This window comes from Oenanthe melanoleuca, chromosome 15, assembly GCF_029582105.1.
Source record: "Oenanthe melanoleuca isolate GR-GAL-2019-014 chromosome 15, OMel1.0, whole genome shotgun sequence".
Lineage (NCBI taxonomy): Eukaryota > Metazoa > Chordata > Aves > Passeriformes > Muscicapidae > Oenanthe > Oenanthe melanoleuca.
The window spans coordinates 13,204,431-13,222,459 of record NC_079349.1 but is presented as its reverse complement, the minus strand read 5'-3'; the positions used below and the strand labels follow the sequence as shown (position 1 = coordinate 13,222,459).

The 18,029-nt window shown below is 57.8% G+C and overlaps 1 protein-coding gene across 1 annotated transcript in view; it reads right to left on the bottom strand.

The window, feature by feature from the left end:
* Nucleotides 1-3,524: 3,524 nt before the first annotated feature.
* Nucleotides 3,525-18,029, bottom strand: part of SCARF2 (scavenger receptor class F member 2) — an 18,820-nt gene continuing 4,315 nt past the window's right edge. Inside the window, 10 exon segments of the mRNA XM_056504656.1 lie at nt 3,525-5,504; nt 5,804-5,956; nt 8,705-8,826; nt 10,128-10,245; nt 10,316-10,419; nt 12,614-12,742; nt 13,125-13,343; nt 13,439-13,958; nt 14,204-14,305; nt 15,747-15,805. Coding sequence (XP_056360631.1) covers nt 4,297-5,504; nt 5,804-5,956; nt 8,705-8,826; nt 10,128-10,245; nt 10,316-10,419; nt 12,614-12,742; nt 13,125-13,343; nt 13,439-13,958; nt 14,204-14,305; nt 15,747-15,805 — 2,734 coding nt within the window. The 3' untranslated portion in view covers nt 3,525-4,296.

Genomic DNA, 18,029 nt, shown 5'->3' with positions numbered 1-18,029 from the left:
ACAACGGAGCCAGGGTGGGTTTGCTGGATGTGCGGCCGGGAGGTGCGGCATGCCCCCGATGCCTGCGAGCGGGGGTGCGGCTGAGTCCTTCCCTGCACGGTGCTCAGTGCTCAGCGCCCCGCTAAAGGCTCATCCACGGGAGCCCCATCCTCCAGGCGCACTCTCCGGGCTGCCCAGGCGCCCCCGGAGGTCTCGCTGGGCAGAAGGTGCATCCTCACATGGAAGCCCACGCATCGCGTTGCAGCGCAGGACAGGGCAGAGGAGGTGACCGTGGCTTTGTCCTGCCCACCAGTGGGGACAAAATGGCTTTAGAGTGGTGCCAGGTCCTGCTCGCAGAGGAGGTGAAGTCCCTGCCAGATATCTTGGCTGCCCTGCTTCCCTGCAAGTCCGTGCTGGAGCTCCCTGAAGCCCAGATCCTCAGGGAAGTACCCAGCACAGCACTTCTTGGAATTGGTGTCCCAAAACCTGGTCTGTGGGCACGGTGGTGAGAGCTGCCCGGGTGGCACTGCCACGAGGCCAGTGGGGATGTGGCTGGCACCTGGAGGCTGTGGGCAGGCTCAGCCTGACCTCAAAGGCCTCACCTTCAGCTCCTGGAGCTTAGAAAAACAGGTAAGTACATGTTTGTATATATATATGTATATGTATATATACATATTGTGTGTGTGTATATATATATATATATATATGTATACATAAAACTACAGAAGTGTATAAAATCCATGTTATATATTTGGAAGTATATGTACTATGTACTGCGGGAGTATATAGGAGAGTGTAGGTGTCTATATACAAAAATACATATAGAAATAGAAAAACCTTTACTCCTGGAGTGTATAGGAGTGCATACAAATACATTTTTGTATTATGTTATTTATATATATATATATACATATATATATGTAATATATATATAAAATATAATATAACATATATATTATATATTATGTGTGTGTGTATATATATATATATATATAATGTATATTATATATAATATACACTCCTATACATTCCAGGAATAAATTTTTTATATATATATAATGTATATTGACTTATTAGAATATATATATAATATACACACACACATATTTTTGTGTGGGTGCATATACTCTGGAGTATGTAATTTTATCCATGTCCTGTGTCTTGTGGCATCTTGGGCACAGGGTGCAGAGGCAAATTACTGCCCACCTCCCTGCCCCATTTTCTCATGAGGGAAAATCAACCTGCAAATACCCACCCAGAGGCTCCACCATCCCAAGGCAAAGCTGTGGGTGCTGGATCTAGGTGTCTGTGCCGTGCCAGGGCTGGGGGTGCAGGGTCCCAGAGCCACCACCCATGCTCACAGGGACCCCTGGAGCACAGCTTTCTCCTTCCTGCAGGGGGCTGATGCTGGAGCTGCCATCCTGCAGGAGCACAGTGCCCATCCTTGGCTCTGCAGGTTTGGTGCCACCTGCGTGGAGCGGAGCTGGTGGAGAGCACACAAGCAGTAGCTTGCAGTAGCCTGCAAAAGGCTTCTATTTCTTGCCACTGAAACACCACCAGAGCCTTCCTCAAACACCAACTGTCCCCAAGAGATGTTGATGAGGTCTGGGGTGAGGAATGGGAGATGGTTCTGGTGGTGGCGCAATGACTGCAGCTCTTTCTGGCTCCCAGCTGGGGTGCTCCATGCAGCCCGGCAGCAGAGCCCAGTGCCAGCTGGATGGGGCTGCTCGAGGACAAAATATGGCCTGGGGACATCCCTGGAGCCAAGTGTCCTGGGCAGGCAGGCAGGACCCTGCATCCACTTTGTGAGGCACAGAAGGAAACAGCCATTCCCCCATGCAGAATGCAGCCCAGGAAGTGTCAGCTGCACATATATTTATATCCTTATACCCTGGTGGAGCTGCCCAACCCCCTTCACAATCCCCACATCCAGCATGAAATTCACTCTGACACTGCCATCCCCCTTCCTAGTGAAAACAGAGAAATTTCCTATATAGTTTTGAGAGCTCTGAGTTGTCTCCCGTGTGTTTCATTCTCATTGGAGTTTCCCTTCTGAGTTTATTTTTGGTAGAGCCTGAAACAGGAAATGAGTTGTTGGCAGCAGGCTGGCTTTTATTGCTGCTCGCTGGCCAAGCCAGAAAACCAAGCTGTTGTCCAGCTCAAGGGCTCCTTTGCTTTGGGAAATCAGGAGGAAATGGGAGGAAGATCAGTGTTGCAGTGTTGGTGGAGGAGAGAATGAGCCAGAAGTGTCACCGTGCTCCTCTGATCCCATGTGTGATGTGCTGGTGGAACAGAGGGGCTGCTGGCTCTGTCACAGCCTCTCCCACAACTTCTCCTCCCCAGTGTGTTGTCACCAAAAGCCCTACCTGTCTATCAGGGAAGGTGGATTCTGCTTTGTCTCAGGGGAGCAGAACACCTAATTTTTCCACACCACTGGGTTCAGCTGGTTTTCCTTGAGGTCAAAATTTTCTGTCTGCCCAGAACAGCCCTGGAAAGCAGCTCAAAACAGCAAGTGGGTATAATTTCACAGCTGCAAGGAAATTGTTAGATGGTTTTCAGCCTCTGTTGATTTGTGAACCCCTGAACAAGACCTCCTCACTGGTGTCTATCACAGGGAGCTGTCAGTCAGAGATATCCAGCGTGCAGTGGTGGGAAGAAAGCCTGCAGGGTGCCTGGAAAGGAGATCCATCAGCCCTTCATTATACTGAAGTGTGGCTATGCTTCATCCATGTCCTTCACAGCCCATGGCATAACAGGACACTGCTGGAAGGACAGGGCTGGTTGTAGTCGTGGCTCCATGTGGTCTCATCCCATCTTGGTGCTCATCAGCTGCCTCCATCACCTCTGAGACTGCTGTGGTTGGTCTTTTGCTCTGGTGGTCTTCTGGGCCATCATCCTCCACGGTGGGAACAGCTCAGGATGGCTCAGTGGCAGGCACCAATGCTCCTGGCTCCCTTGGAAGCAGACAGCCCCAATTCTGATGTCAGGGACAATCCTGCTTAGGAATCGTGGTTAGGAGCTGTGTGGGAGAAGCCTCAGCTTCTGGGCTGCCCCTGGCTTGTCCCAGCCTTGTCCTCTGGCAGCACCGTGCCTGGAGCTGTGTGAAAACCCCAAATGCTGACAGGGTTGGCAGCCCCTGGGCAGGGAATTTAGAAAGCTGAGCTCAGAGCTCATGCCCCCCACATTTGTGTCCCAGGACCCTGAGGACCCAGAGGTGGGCTCTCTTTGCTTAGTGGCCAGAGATCTCTTGAACCTCAGGGTCTGACCCAGGCTACACTGAGGAGCGTCTGAGCACGGCACCGGGCAGCCTTTGGGACAATGCTGGGTCCTGGGGGAAGGGAAGCTCCTCGCCTTGCCCTCAGGGCTATGTCTGATGCCCGATGAGCTCGTGTAGCAGCAGCCCCCGCGGGACTAACCCTGGCTGCTGCTTACCACCTGCCTGTACTGCTGCAAGCTCACTCATCTCCCCACTGCATCCCACGCAGGACCAGGGAGCACTCAAGCCTGCCCAGGGGAAGGCGGGGCAGGGACAGATGGCACCCAGCTATGGAAGAAATACATTTTTATTAGGAAAGCGCTCTGCAGAGGTGCCAGGCTCTCTCATACCAAACTAATCCCTCCCGTCCCACTGGACGGGACGCAGGAGCCCGAAGGGCGTCCAGCTCCATCCATAAATAGTGCTTCCTCCTGGCCAGGAGCAGCGCCGGGGCGGAGGGAGGGAGGGTGGCATCGGTCGAAACCAGCTCGACCCCACTCCGGCATGCACCGGCAGTGGAGAGCTGTGCCTGGAGGGCGCCGGGGCAGGGGAGCTGCTGCCGGCGGTGGATGCGGGGCACATCTGTGGCACTGCCCCGGGCACGGAGCAGCAGCTCTCTCCCTCTCCCGTGCTCCGCGACCCAAACAGACCGGAACGGAGAGCGGGAAGCGAGCGGCTCGGTTACTGCAGAATATACCGTGGGCACGTCTAGTACAAGCGCTGCTTATGCGGTCGATAATACTGCTACAAAAAGAGTGTGTGGGGGGGATACGCCACACACGGAGCCCCCGGGGCGGCTCCTGGCGGTCCCGCCCTGCGCAGAGGGACGGCGAGCCGAGACCCGGCGGAGAGCAGGAGCGGGCACGGCTGGAGGGACGGGGTCCTGGGGCAAGGAGGACTAAGGCACAAAGGGCGATGAGTGAGGTGGAGGGCAATAAAGGGAGGATTAAGGCTCTTCCAGTGCCCCTAGCCCAGTCCGGGCTCCCACGTTCGCTGGTTGTGCTGGCAAATGTCCTTGTTCCCGGTGTGCGGCCGGTGCGGGGCCGGTGGCCGGCTCCTGGTCACTGCACTGCCTGAGCTGGCACAGCAGCCGCTGCCCTGGGCGGCTCCAGGCTCGCTTCCCGGCTCTTCTTTCTGGGAGGCTTCTTAATGGGAGTTTTCTTGGCCGTCTGGTCCGTGGGGAGAGTCTGATCCTGGCCGCTGCCGGCACTCGGCTTCTCCACCCACTTGGGCTCCCCGGCTGCCGTCTCGGCCGCGGCGGGGATCAGTTTTTGCAGATGGGGAGAGGTGGGCAGCAAGGGTTTGCTGGTCTTCTGGCCGCCGGCGGCCGCCGAGCGCTTGGCTTTCTGGGGAGGGGTGGGCTTCTCCCGCTGGGCGCCGACCCCGTTCGCCCGGATGCCTCCGTCCCCCTTGTTGAGGCTCTGAGTCTTTTCCTTCAGCTGAGCGGCCAGTTCGGAGGCCAGCTGGGGATACAGCGGCTCGGAGCGGGGTTTGCTGGTGCCGGGGCTACAAGGAGCATCCCTGGTGTCCCCGGCCCGCCGCTCCGGCTGGAAGGCGCCCATCTTTCGGAAGGCGTTCTGCACCGCCCCGTTGATGGTCTCCATCGGCTCCGAGCCGGCTTTGCTCCTCTGCTTGGGTTTGGAGGGTGACTGGGGCTCCCCGCAGAGGTTGGATTTGCCCTCGGGGATGCCGGGCTCCTTTGGCTGCTTCTGAGCTTTCTCCTTGCCCCGGGAGCCGCCCTTCTCCTCCGCTCTGCCCTGCACACTGGCCGACGTCTCGCTCGGACTCCTCTTCCTCCTGGCCAGGCTCTGGTCTTGCTCGGGGCTGCCGGACCGGGCGCCCACTTGCTCTGGGGGCTGGCCGGGTGCCGGCAGGGAGTTGGACTGGCCAGAGCTGTACCTGCCGTGGATCCAGGAGACTTTGGGCTTCGTGGCCGGGTCTGGAGGACGGGGCTTGGTCCTTTCCGGGGATGGCGGCTTCTCGGGGCTGCGGGGCTCCGCAGCGGCATCCTCCTCCTCCCTGGACTGCTTGGAGAGGCGGGCGACCCTGGCGTAGAGCGCGGCGCCGGCCGAGCCCGAACCGCAGGAGGAGCGTTCGCTGTCCGAGGACTTGAGCAGGGGCGTCTCGCTGCTGTCGGTCGGGAAGGCTCGGACAGAGCCCGTCTCCTTCAGGAACGTGTACTCGCCCGCTTCCTCCCCGCTAATGGGGACCACCAGCTTGTCCCCGGGGCTGGCAGGTGTCCCTCTGTCCCTGCTGTCACCCATGCTCTCTGCGGGAAGAGAGCACAGTGGTGTCAGGTGGGGCGTGCCTGAGGAAGGAAGGACTGAGATGCTCCCGCAGGACAGTGTCCTCCCAGTTAGACTCCCAGTCAGAGATCTCCTGGCTCTAAACCCTGGAGCAGCAGATGCTGGAAGAGGGAGCTCTGACACTGTGTGGGAGGTGTGACTGGAACCTGCACGAGGAACCAGGGTGACACGGTCCTCACCATGAAGAGTGACACCTGTCACTGAGCAGGCCCCTGGTATTGTCCCCGAAGTCCCCTGGGGATGCACCCTGTTCCCTGCTCACCTTCATGGGGGACACAGTACACAGGCCCCTCGTCTGTGGTGTCAAAGGAGGAGAAGGAGCCACGGGACGACCAGGATGGGGAAGGCTGCTCCACCACAGACAGTGGCTCGATGAAGCTGCAGTTCAGGGTGTTTTCCAGGTCATGGTGGGCCACTGTGAGGACAAGGAACTGTTGTCAGTGCCTGTTCTGCTGACCCCCCCAGTTCCTGCTGCCAGCCAGGATGCTGCACAGCTCCCCTCTGCCCAGTTTCCTGCTGGGTGTCAGGGACAGGGACAGCATCCAACGCACGGGGACACCTCCTGCTGCACAGTCCCACCAGGTCCCTCAGGCAAGTGGCCACAGAAACCATCAACCAGCAGTGTCCTGGTATCCCCCATGCTTGGGCTGTGGGCAGCAGAGTCTGTTCGAGCCTCACAGTTCCATCTGTCCCCATCTCCAGCTGCCCAGACTGAGGATGCACATGATGGAAGGACAAGCCACCCAAGCCCTGGGTCCCATGATGACTTGGTGAGTGTCCCAGTGGTCACCCATGAGCTGTGCAGCCCGGCACAGCCCCTCTGCAGAGAGGGTCCTGGCACTGTGACTGTCCCCTTCCCAGAGAAAATCAGCTGCTGGCTTCAATTCCACTGATTCCTGCTTCAGCATCACTTGACTGCATTTTTCTTTTCCATATGCTTTTGCACATGGATGCAGAAGGATGATCAAAGGAAGCCAACAGGAACCAAGAAACCACCAGAGGAAAATCGGTGTTAGTAAAACAAAATAGACAAGATAGAAGTTAAGAGTTGTTTGGGCTGGAATGACTTTTTTTTCCCCAGCTTGATATTTTAAGGCTTTTTTTTGGATAAGCCCAACACATCTTGAGGGGCTTCCCTAGGTGCCCACAGCTTCAGCATCCTCCTTGGGTACCCACAAAACTGAGGCAGCAACCAGCTGGGAGGAGGGACTGACCCTCCCTGCAGCAGAAGAAGCACCTGTCCCCATCCCCTTCCACCGGGATTTTGTTCCCTGGGACAATGACAAGTGGCCTCCAAAGCAAGGCAGAGTCTTGCTTTGGATGAAGGGCTGCAAAAGGATAATGTCAGAGGGTGCTGGGCACTGCCCAGGCTCCAGAGAACGGGCATGGCCCCAAGGCTGCCAGAGCTCCAGGAGAGCTTGGACAATGCTCTCAGGCACAGAGTGGGACTGTTGGGGTGTCTGTGCGGGGCCAGGAGGTGGACTGATGATCCCTGTGGGTCCCTCCCAGCTCAGGAAAACCCCATGCACAGAGTGGGTGTTTCAAGGTGTCTTTAACCTTTGACTGAACATCCCAACCCAAACTGCATCCCAGTCATGCTGCAATTGTCTGCCTGGACTGTTTGATCCATGCAGCACATCCCTTATTTACAACAAAATAACTTTTAGGGTTATTGGGATGCCTACTGGAACATTTATCCATTATTAGGGAATTTGGCTTCAGACATGCAGGGCTGTTAAAATGACAGCAGTGCTGCACACTTGCCCCTGCATAGTTTGGCTTCATGGAGCAAGGAGAAAAACCCAAGCAGATATATTTAAAGAGCAAATGGCCCAGAGAGGGGAAAGCAGCAGTTCCAACATGGCTTTCCTTGTAACAAAAACCAAAAAGAGAAAATTAAAAGCAGCTGTCTGGAAGCGGATGAAGGGAGATGCTTCCTGAGAGGAGGCGTGACGAGTGGCTGGTACTCACGGCCACAAGGCAACTCTGGGACTCCAGAGAGACCCAGGACACAGCCAGATTACAAAATGAGGATAGGTAGTGCACCTTGAAGCTTTGGGAGGCTTGGGGGCTCCAGCATGGTTGCCAGGGATTTTTCTTCCCAGGCTGTTGAGGCTGAGAGAAATGTGGATGCCTCCCACATATCCCTACCTGCCATTGCTCCCCAAAATCTCCTGGAGCCACAGCATCAGGATGACAATCCCAGTCCTGCCTGCACAGTGGCAGCTGGTCTCAAGACCAAGAAGAGGCAGGAGAAGAACTATGAGAGAGGGATTCCAGAGTTCTCCTGGCCACCCCCTCACACCCATCCCAAGCTCCCCGTGATCGGCATCACCCTTGGGGCTGGTTGGGCTTTGCTGCTTGGAAAGAATGCATGGTGGGGTGCAGGGCTCAGTTAGCCCTGGCAAATTTGGGGTGACATGAGCCAGACCCACACTGGCACCACTGACACCTGAGGAGCAGATCCCACTCACAGCAGTACCCAAACACTGCTGGTGTGAGCCCAGGGGTGGCCTGCAGGCTGCCAGCCCAGCTGTGACCCCCAGGGAGAGCTGTGCACCCAAAGCTGGTGCCAAGGCTGGGGAGCAGCTTTTGAGGGAGGAACCTCGAAAGGCTCCAGGCACCTGATGAGCTGACAGTGCCAGGTCAGGGGCTTTACCAGGTGGCAGCAGTTCCCTGTTTGCCAGTTCTGTGCCTGGGCAGAGTGGGAAGCTCAACCTGTATCTCTGCCCCTCCATCCTCAACTCTGCTGCACATGGCAGGAGGGTGGGCACCTGCCCAGATGCTCTGGCTCCTGGGCTTACTTCAGGATCAGAAGCACTAACAAGGTGTCTTGCTGAGTGACAGGGACCAATTCCTCTCCAGGGAAACCTCAGGAGAGTAAACCCAAAACTACTCAGCAGAGTTCCAGAACCAGGTACAACATTTGCATCCTCACAAAGCAAAATGTGCTTGGAGATCCAGAAGCTGCAGACACAAACGGCTGAGCTCCTGTGAGCCAGGCAGCTCAGACCAACCACTGAAATGCTTCCAGTGAATCCCTGGCACTGCCCTGCCATGCTCACTGCCCTGCTTTAGGGCTGCAAAGGGTGCTGTGAGCCACACACGCTGCTCTGACAGCAGTAAAACCTCTCTGCACGTTCCCCAAGCCCCAGTGCCTTACCCATGACCTTGGGCAGCTTCTGGCGGCGCAGGGGGATGCGTGGGAGCTTCATCCCAATGCGACTGAACCGCCCACACAAACGCCTTGGAGGCTTCTTGGCTGCTGCTGGGTCCTGGCTGGAGCTGCAGGGAAGGTGATGGCACTGTCAGAGGCACTGCTCCCCTCCTCTGGTGGGGACAGCTTTCATGGGCAGCTCAGGGATGCTGCACGTGCAAAGGGGTTTTGGAGCGATGATGGGGTGGATGGAAGGCAGGGGGTGCCCAGGCTGAAGGAGCTGAGGACCCACAGCATCTGCTGCCAGCCCCAGGCACTAGCTTGTGCCACACCAGGATGTAAAGAGAATGGTGGGAAGGCTGGATCCAGCCATGGCCATTGGCAGTGCAGCCCCACAATACCCACAATGCCTGGTCAACACCCCAAATCTTAAAAAAACAAAAAGAAATCATCCCAATCCAAAGCCAAACACGTGGGTTCTCTTTATTTGCTCTCTGGTTTTGAAGCCTCCTGGGGCCACATTTTCAAGCAATTCTCCACAGGAGTGGGTGGCTTTGTGAGCTGACTGAAGGGACCCTGGACTATGCCCACAGCAAGGGGCTGTGCTAGGACAGCACCACGGGTGACCCAGCAATCTGGGGACACTGTGGTCTGGGCACCCTGGGAGAGAGGAAACTGTCTGCAGTTCCTCCTCTCCCTGTGCCATTCACACCTGATGGTTTTGTGCTTTATCTGCAGGGTAACTACCTGCAGCCTGCAGGCTCTCCAAGCCATCTGTGCCTGGCTGGGATTGAGCTCACAGGGCTGCAAGGGGAGGATTCTGGAAAATTCCAACAGCCCTCTCATCCCTTGCTGGGCAGCACAAACCTTTCCCTCTGCCTTGGGTCTGCACCCACTCCTACTCTGACGGTAGGATGTTAACCTCGTGCTGCTAAAATGCTGTCAGCATCCTGGCCTTGCTGGAGGAGCCCACCCTCCCAGCACTGACCACCCACCCCCACGTGGGACAGTCAGCATCTCCCCCATCTCCCAGGCCTCATCCCTTCACCCAGGGCTTTGTTCTGAGGGCTTTGTGTAGTGATACCCTCGCTGTGATTCAGCCCTTCCTCTGCAGATCAGCTCCAGACCCCAAAAACTGGGGGGGACTTGGCAGGTCTCCATGAAATGATGGCCCACAAGGGAGAAACAAAGTCAGGGAGAGCAGGAGGGGTTCCCCTGGAAGTGCTCACCCTGAGTGCCTCCATCAGCCCTGATGATGCACCAGGGCTGCTCAGACCAGGTACCCACACAGTGTCATGGTGGGCAGCACAGCTCTGCCCCAGTTTCCCTGCAGAACCACGGTCTCTGCAACCCCCTGCCAATCCCAGAGCCCACTGATCTTCCTTCTGCATTCCCAGCTGGAGAGATCTCTCCCGGCCCCAGCACTCACCCGCCGGCTTCGTCCTTCTTGCGGTAGACGCAGCAGCAGCAGAGCAGGGAGAGCAGGAGGATGAGCAGCAGTGCCAGGAGGGCCCCCGCCCCGATCACCCCCATCCTCTGGTTGGCCTCTGCAAGGCAGACCCGCAGCTGAGCCGGGCAGAGCCCCGAGGCAGAGCCCGCCCCCGGCCCCGCACTCACCCATGTGGCAGGCGCCCGTCAGCGGGTCGCAGGCGCCGTCGTGGCAGCCGCACAGCTCGGCACAGTTGGCCCCGAAGCGCCCGGGGGGGCAGGTCAGGTTACAGCTGCAGGGAAGGGAAGGGAAGGGAAGGGCTGCATCCCCCACCCCAGGCACAGCACCAGGGGACACTTGGCTGCCACCTTCTCCCAACCCCTCCCTGCTCCAGGGAGCACTCCTCCAGCTCCTCTTACTGCTCTCTGCACGGGGCTTCACCATTAGGCACAGCGATTAGGAAAGGCCATTAACCCAGCAGTCACATCTGAAGATGCCCTGATACACAGGGATTCCAGCTCAGCTCAGCGGTGATGTGGCCAAGGCACCCCCAGCCCCACCCTCATCAAACCAGGCAGAGCCACAGCGGCCACAAGCTGGGAAGGTGCCCAGATTTGACTTTTTTTTTGCCTCCAAGAAGGAAAAACAACAGAGCAGCCCTAAGACTCTCTCAGTTTGGTAATGCCTGGTGCCAAATCTCCACTGCTGTTAAAATGACTCCCTGATGGTATCACAGAGATGATGGGGACACGCATAAATGGGAACCAACCCACAGGTCTCAAGGGCTTGAGCACAGAAAACATGGGGTGAGCATGTCCAAGCCAGCCTGCCCCCCCAGCCGTGGGCCAGCCACTGCAGAGCAGGACCCAGCTGAAGCTGGCAGATGTTGGCAGCACTGCTGGGCACCAAACCCTCCTCCAGCTGCATCCCAGCTGGAGGGGCTGCAGCCAGTGGGCCCCAGCCCAAACCCACTCCCCTGGGGACACAGGCTGTGCCCCGAGGCACTCAGCCCATTTCACACTCCAGCAGCCTGCACAGGGCCACCTTGGCCATGCCTTGTGCCTGCTGTGTGCCTGCCATGTGCCAGTCCTGTGTCCATCACGTGCCTGCCAGGATGGGTGCTGAGCTTCTGCATCTGCTCTGCTGCACTGGGCAGCTCATGCAGCACAACAGGGGCAAGGGACAGTTCCCCAGCAAGGCAAACCTCTCACCCCACCACTTGGCCCCATATTTCTGCCCCAGGCTGAGATTTTTGGGAGAGCAGAGGAGGGTGATTTTTTTCCACAAGAGTCCTGACGCTTCTGGGAAAGACAGAGAAGATAAAGCACTTTGTGCACACATCAATATTTCAGCAGCTGCTCCTTTAGCCTCCTCCTGACAGAGAGCTGAGAGGACACACTGCATGGCAAGGATGTTGCTTCTGCCTTCGTTGCAGAAATCCCCTTTTTAGCAAAATTGTGCCCTGCTGACAAATGTGCTGGTTTGTGTATAGTCACAGGGATCTGCCTGAGCATCTGGAACGTTCCTGAGCCTGCCTGACTGCACTGCCTGGCACAGCTCAGGTCAAGGTTACAGCACCAAGGCTGCATCCCGAGCATCCCCCATCCCACCTTCCCAGTGCTGTGCCAGGGTCTCAGAGCAGGTTAATCCACACTCTGCCCTCTGGCACTGTGCTGAAAGCATCACCACACCACCCTGAGGAGCATTCAGACTCTCTCACCTCTGCCTTTGCCACCAAAGGTGGCCATGATGCCCAGGCTGGGCATCCTGAACTGGTGCCAGTGCACAGCAACTGTTCCAGCACCACAACTGGCTGGCAAAGTGCCACAACACTCCCAAAATGCAATTGCTCCCTGTTTTTATGCCCTGAGTGAAATGCCAGCATGGGCAAGATGCCAGCTCCAAATCCCTGTCCTTGCTGTCACCCTCAGTTAATTGCTGGGAAAACCTGAGCACCACCTGGCAGGACCTGGGGGATCTGTCTGCATCTCCCAGCTGGGTGGAAAATGCTTTCCTCATCTTTTCAAGCAACATTTCAGTCCCATGCTGGGAAAAACTACCCAGGGATGTAAGCAAGACCCTTGGTGGCCCTTGTGCCCCTGGAGTGGGGGAAGGAGGAGGCCTGGGGAAGGCCCCAGACAGAGGCAGAGCTTTGAGCAGGAGCCTCCCACAGAGGCCATGTCTGTGAGGCTGTTTGCTATTCTGGGATGTGGCTTTCTCTCTGTTTTTGGGATAGAAAATCCATTCTGGACTTAAAAACCCCCAACAAACCACTGCTTTGTTGATTTGTTTTTGCCAAGCAGGCCTTTTCTAAAGCACAACAGCCCCTGCTGCTCTGTGAGCTTGTCCTTCCCCCACTGCTCACCAAATCACCCGAGCTATTGCCCACGAGCGCTCCCACTGCAGGGAACCTCCCAGCTGGCAGCAGCACAGGACACAAGGGTGACCCAGGGTGCCCCAGGTGTGCTGAGCAGTGCCTCACTTACTATGTGCCGTGGGAGCCAGGGTGGCAGAGGCACTGGCCAGTCTCGAAGTGGCACTGGCCGTTGACGCAGTCGCTGCAGACGAAGGCACAGTTCTCCCCGTACGTCCCGTTCCGGCACTTGGTTTCACACCTGGAGGGAGGAGGGCAGGTGGCTGCAGCACCCACGGGGCTGGGGACCTCCAGCATCCCTCCTCATGCACGGAGATGGGCTGTCCATCACCAGGGTGGCCTGTGGTTTCTGAAGCCAGGAGTGGCGCACAGGGATGGACTGAGCCCACTGACAGGGCTGTGGAACTGGAGGGACAGAACTGGAACAGGCCAGAGCCCTCCCTGTGCCCCTCGGACCTTGGGTGCTTGCAGTGAGGTTCAGCTCTCAAGCTGAGATACTCTCCCTCAAACTCTAGTGCCCAGGATTAGGGCTGCACAACCCTTCAATGATCCTGTTCCTTGGGAGAACCAGGGAGGCAGGCACTGCTCTCACAGGAGCCAGTGCTGCACCCAGCCGCACTCACCGGTCTCCGATCCAGCCCGGGTTGCAGTGGGAGCATTTGCCATTGATGTGATTGCAGGTGTGGCCATCCTTGCAGGGGGGACAGAGCTTCTCACAGCCCTCTCCGTAGAAGCCGGGCGAGCAGGGCTGGTCGCACTTGGTGCCGTTCCAGCCTGCCTCGCACGTCAGGCAGCGCCCGTCGGCCACGGTGCACGGCTGCAGGCTCTTGCACTGCCCACACCTGCAACGAGGGGACAAACCCATCACCAGCACGCCTCAAATCCTCCTGCTGCCCTCCCTCCTGCTGCACCGGACCCAGCAGGGCCGGCCACTCACCGCCTCCTGCAGCCCTGGCCGTAGAAGCCGGCGGGGCAGGGCTCGCGGCAGTACTTGCCCCGGTAGCCCGGCTCGCAGGCGCAGGTCCCGTCCAGCTGGTTGCACTTGCCCCGGTAGCACTGGCAGTAGCGGTCGCAGCGCGGCCCGAAGGTCCTGTCGCGGCACTGGCAGCGCCCCGTGAACTGCTCGCAGGGCGAGTTGTTGCAGGAGCACTGGTTGTTGCAGCCGCGGCCCCACCAGCCCGGCTGGCACAGGCAGCTGCCCGTCTGCTGGTCGCACTGCGAGTTGTGGCTGCAGTAGCAGGAGCTGGAGCACTGCGGGCCCCACCAGTTGGGCTCGCAGGTGCACTTGCCCGTCCTCTGGTCGCACTTGCCGTGCTTGCAGAGGCAGAGGTTCTCGCACCTGGGGCCCCAGCGGTTGGCGTTGCAGGTGCACTGCCCCGTCACGTCCTCGCACTGCCCGTTGGGGTGGCAGGTGCACATCTCCTTGCAGTCGGGACCCCAGAACTGCCGGGGACACTCTGTGGGGACAGCCACGGCCTCAGCCCACCCACATCCCAACAGCACCTCTTGACAGCCCTCCCTCTGCTCCTCCCCGGGGCACCGGATCTAAGAGGAGACCCCGGCAAGGGGACAGTGCCCCGGGAAACAGCGCCGAGGGCAGGGCAGGAGCACTCCCAGCTCCATCCCTGGTGATCTGGGGAAAGCCCCCCAGCAGGAGCCAGGTGGGGAACCCCGAGGACACAGAGGCAGGGCCAGCACTCACTGGTGTCGCAGTTGGCGCCGAAGTAGCCGTGGCGGCAGCGGCACTCGCCCGGCCGGACGCACACCTCGTTCTCCTTGCAGGTGAAGTTCCCCTCGCACACGGCTGCACAGACGGACAGACAGCAGCCATGAGTACCAGTGCTTGCTCCCTGGAGCCCCCCAGACCCCTCCAGAGCAGAAAAAGGGGTGTGCAGTGACCCCTGAGTGCTGCTGAGCCGTGGCACTGTGGCCACCCTGGTGAGTAACTTCCTGGGCTGGATGGAGCCCTTTCCAGAAACATTCCACCAGCTCCTGTCACCCAGCTCAGCTCCACCTCTGCCACCCAGACAGGATGCCACCCATCCTGGCCACCAGCCCCCTGCCATCCATCCCTGCCAGAGGCTGCACCCAGTGGTGCTGTCCCTTGCTCAGCTCCACGCTGCTAGAGGGGAGAAGGGCCATGGCAGGAGGTGCTGTGGGCACTGACATCCCAGCACTGCCTCTCCCACATGGCTACCTGCCCCCAGAGGCCACCAGCCCTCTCCTGCCTCATGCCTGAGCCAGGCAGTGCTTGCAGATCCCACATCACCCTGGACAAGCTTCCTTAGGCACTGGGAGGGGCAGGGACAACCACCCATCCCAGCCACCTTACCTGGCAGTTGTTAGACCTACGGTGGTGGATATTATAGAAACCCCTAAAATAGACAGATTACACAGGTTAGGAGCAGTGAGTCTACAGGTTAGAGCAGGTTGGGGGGCAAGAGATGGGAGCAGCTCTCTGGGGACCATCCTCCCCCCACTGTCCTGGCAGATCTGTCCTCTCTTCCAAGCAGGACACACCCCATTCCCAATGCAGGCAGTGAGCAGTTACAGGGCTCATGCACAGTGGGTTAGTTGGTTATGTGGGCTTTGGTCCCAGCTGCAAAGTGCCCCCTCCAGCTCTCCCAGGGCATGGTGAGCCCTGTGGCCAGCCTGTGGCCAGCCTCCCTGTGGGGTGCCCCAAAGCAGCTGTCTTCATGGTGCTGGCAGTGCAGGGAATGATGCTGCCAGGGTTTCATGCTCAGCATGCTGTGGATGGGCTCACTGGGGCCCCAGTAAAGAGCTGTGACACCTTGTGTGGCCCAAGTCCAAGCTCAGTGGTCTTTGGCAGCCCAGTGAGGCCACGTGCCTGGTCTGGGCAGCTTCAGCTTCACTGGTGGCTCTGGCTCAGGTCCCCATGCTGCTGCAGCATCTGTTGGGAATCTCAGTCCCATCCCTGCAGCTTCACCTTCACCCTGGGGACCCTTCACTGTCCCTTAAGATCCCAGGCAACATCTCCAAGTCCTTAGAGCCAGAGCTGGCTGGTAAGGAAGGAATCCCCCACAGCTCTGTGACCCAGACATGGGCTGAGCACCCATTGCATCCACATGGTGCTGGCTTAGAGCACTGCAGAGAGGCAGGCTCTGGCTGCAGGGCCCCAGGACACGGGGTCCCAGCCACAGGACACACTAAGGTGGTGGTGGTGAGGCCAGGAGAGCTCAGTGAAGGGTGGGCAGAGCCCAATGAAGCAGAATCCTGCTGTTTACCTATTAAACACTCGCTTCCCTGTTGCCTCCATCCCAGGCAGCACACGAGAACCGAGGAGCTGCAGGGATAAAAAAAGCATCACAAATAGTTACAACCCTCAGAAAGTCCCAGTCCTTTCCAAAAACCCACCAGGAGCACCCTGATGTCCTGTTGGAGGCTTCTGCACCTCCAGAGGGGAAAGGGAGCTCCTCCTCCAGTACACAGTGACTTAATGGATCTGCTGTGCGATCCCATGGATGCCCCACCAGCCATTATGGTGATGCCAGAAGTAAGAACAGGACCATTTTTTTTCCATTAATGAGGAGTGACGAAAAAGCAAAAGTCATGTTTGCAACAAAAAAAAATTATCCACCTCCCCCCACCAAAAAAAAAAAAAAAAAAAAAAAAAAAAAAAAAAAAAAAAAAAGCTGGGAAGAAAGGGAAGGTTCTAAATGTCCCAGGGGAAAAGATGACTTGAATCCCAGGCTTGATGCTTTGTGGCCTGGGGATGGAAGCCCAAAGGCAGCTGGCTGGAACAGCTGGAACACACTCAGCTCCCAGGTAATGTCCCTATGCACAAGCAGGGGGGTGCCAAGTGCAGGCAGCTGGAATGTGTCCCTGAGCTCTTGAGAGCTCTGGAGTACCAGCCCTTCCATGGAGTACCAGGCACAGCATTAGCAGGCAGGATGTTTTTGGCACAGGCTGGAGCAGGATGGGGGCTCAGGCAGGCACACTCAGCTCCCTGCTGGGAGGGGACACGTGGGGACACCTCAAAGAACCTCCCCAGGCAAATGTCTGGGGGCTCATTGTGCTGCAGCTGGGATGGGGAGCACACTGCCCGTGACCCACAGAAACCCCTGTTTGTGGAGCCCTGCTCACCCCTGAAGCTCTGCTCATCCCTGGAGCCCTACTCGTCCCTGGAGCCATCTGCTCATCCTGGGGTGACCCCAGTGCTGTGCTGCAGGCGAGGGAGCAGTGCTGCACAAGCAGCCCAGACGATGCTGCAGTCAGGGAAAACTTCACCCAGCCTGCTCTGGCAGCACAGCCTGGAATGCATTTGGCTTTTTTTTTTTTTTTTTTTTTTTTTTTTCCCCTTTTCCTCTTTATATGTAACAAATGCAAAAGAGGAGGAGACAGCGAGGAAGTATTTGCTCGAAGCCCAGAGCAGTCACAGGATCACGTCTGGCTGCCAGGCTGCCTCATCTGGGCTGGGGAGGAGCTGCCAGCAGCCCCTGGCCCAAGTGGGGTCCTGGCTGCAGCCCCACCCCAGCACCCCTCCGTGGGCAGCACCTGGCCCAGCCGGGAGCACCGTGCCCCCTCTGCGTGGCAGGCTGCAAAGGAGTTGGAAAAGAGGCAGAAAAGAACCACAAAAATGATTCAAGGCCTGGAAAAAATGCCTTGCAGCCGGAGCCCAAAATAGCTCCATCCATCTATGCAGCCTGTGGAAGCAGCTGCAAGATGCTGAGATGGCAGCAGCACAAACACCCCACGGGGATCCCAGGGCTCAGTGGGGCTCTGCTCCTACAGAGCACGCAGGGGATGCACGGTGGGCTTCATGCAAAGGGGGGACAACCACCAAGTCACCTCCCCGAGGACTGGCCGGGCTGCAGTCAGGCTCCAGCCTGAGCCCCCCAAAAAGCTGTGCCACCTGTGCTGGGATACTCAGGCAGAGCTGGAGAAGGGTCCATGGTGCTCCTGCCCTCCCATGCACGGCCAAAGCCTCACTGTTGCACCTGGGGTCGCCTCCACCCTTTAGAAATTCAGTTTGGTGGCTTTTAGATTGAAACCATCACAGGTTTGCAAGAGCAAACCCTTCCACCTGGGAAACCTGCCTCCAACAGCCCAGCCTGGCTACTAAACCAAACTGGCATCACGGGAAATGTGGCAAAAAGTATTCTTTGTGATGAGCTGATGGTTGGGAGTTACTGGAACATGGTGGCAGGAGGAAAAAATTCTGCCATGGGCTGGAGGAGGTGAGCAGCACCCCAGGTGGGACCCAGCCCACTGCCTCACAGGATTTGGGCTCATCTGCTCCCTGACAGCTAATCTCCTTCCTCCCACACCCTGCTCAGCCCCCACCTCATTTATCAGAAGCTCTGGCAGCAAATAAACTTGGTCCTGTGGCAAGGAGGGGCAGCCAGGATGCAGCACTGGAAAACCATTGCTCCCAGTGGGGTACAGGGATGTCCCAGAGCACCATCAGCCACAGAGGCTCAGTGCTGGCTGCAGGTCACACCAGGGTGTGCAACTAAAAGGTGTTTCATGGTCTCAGGCCATGACAAAGGGCTTGCTCCATGTGCCTC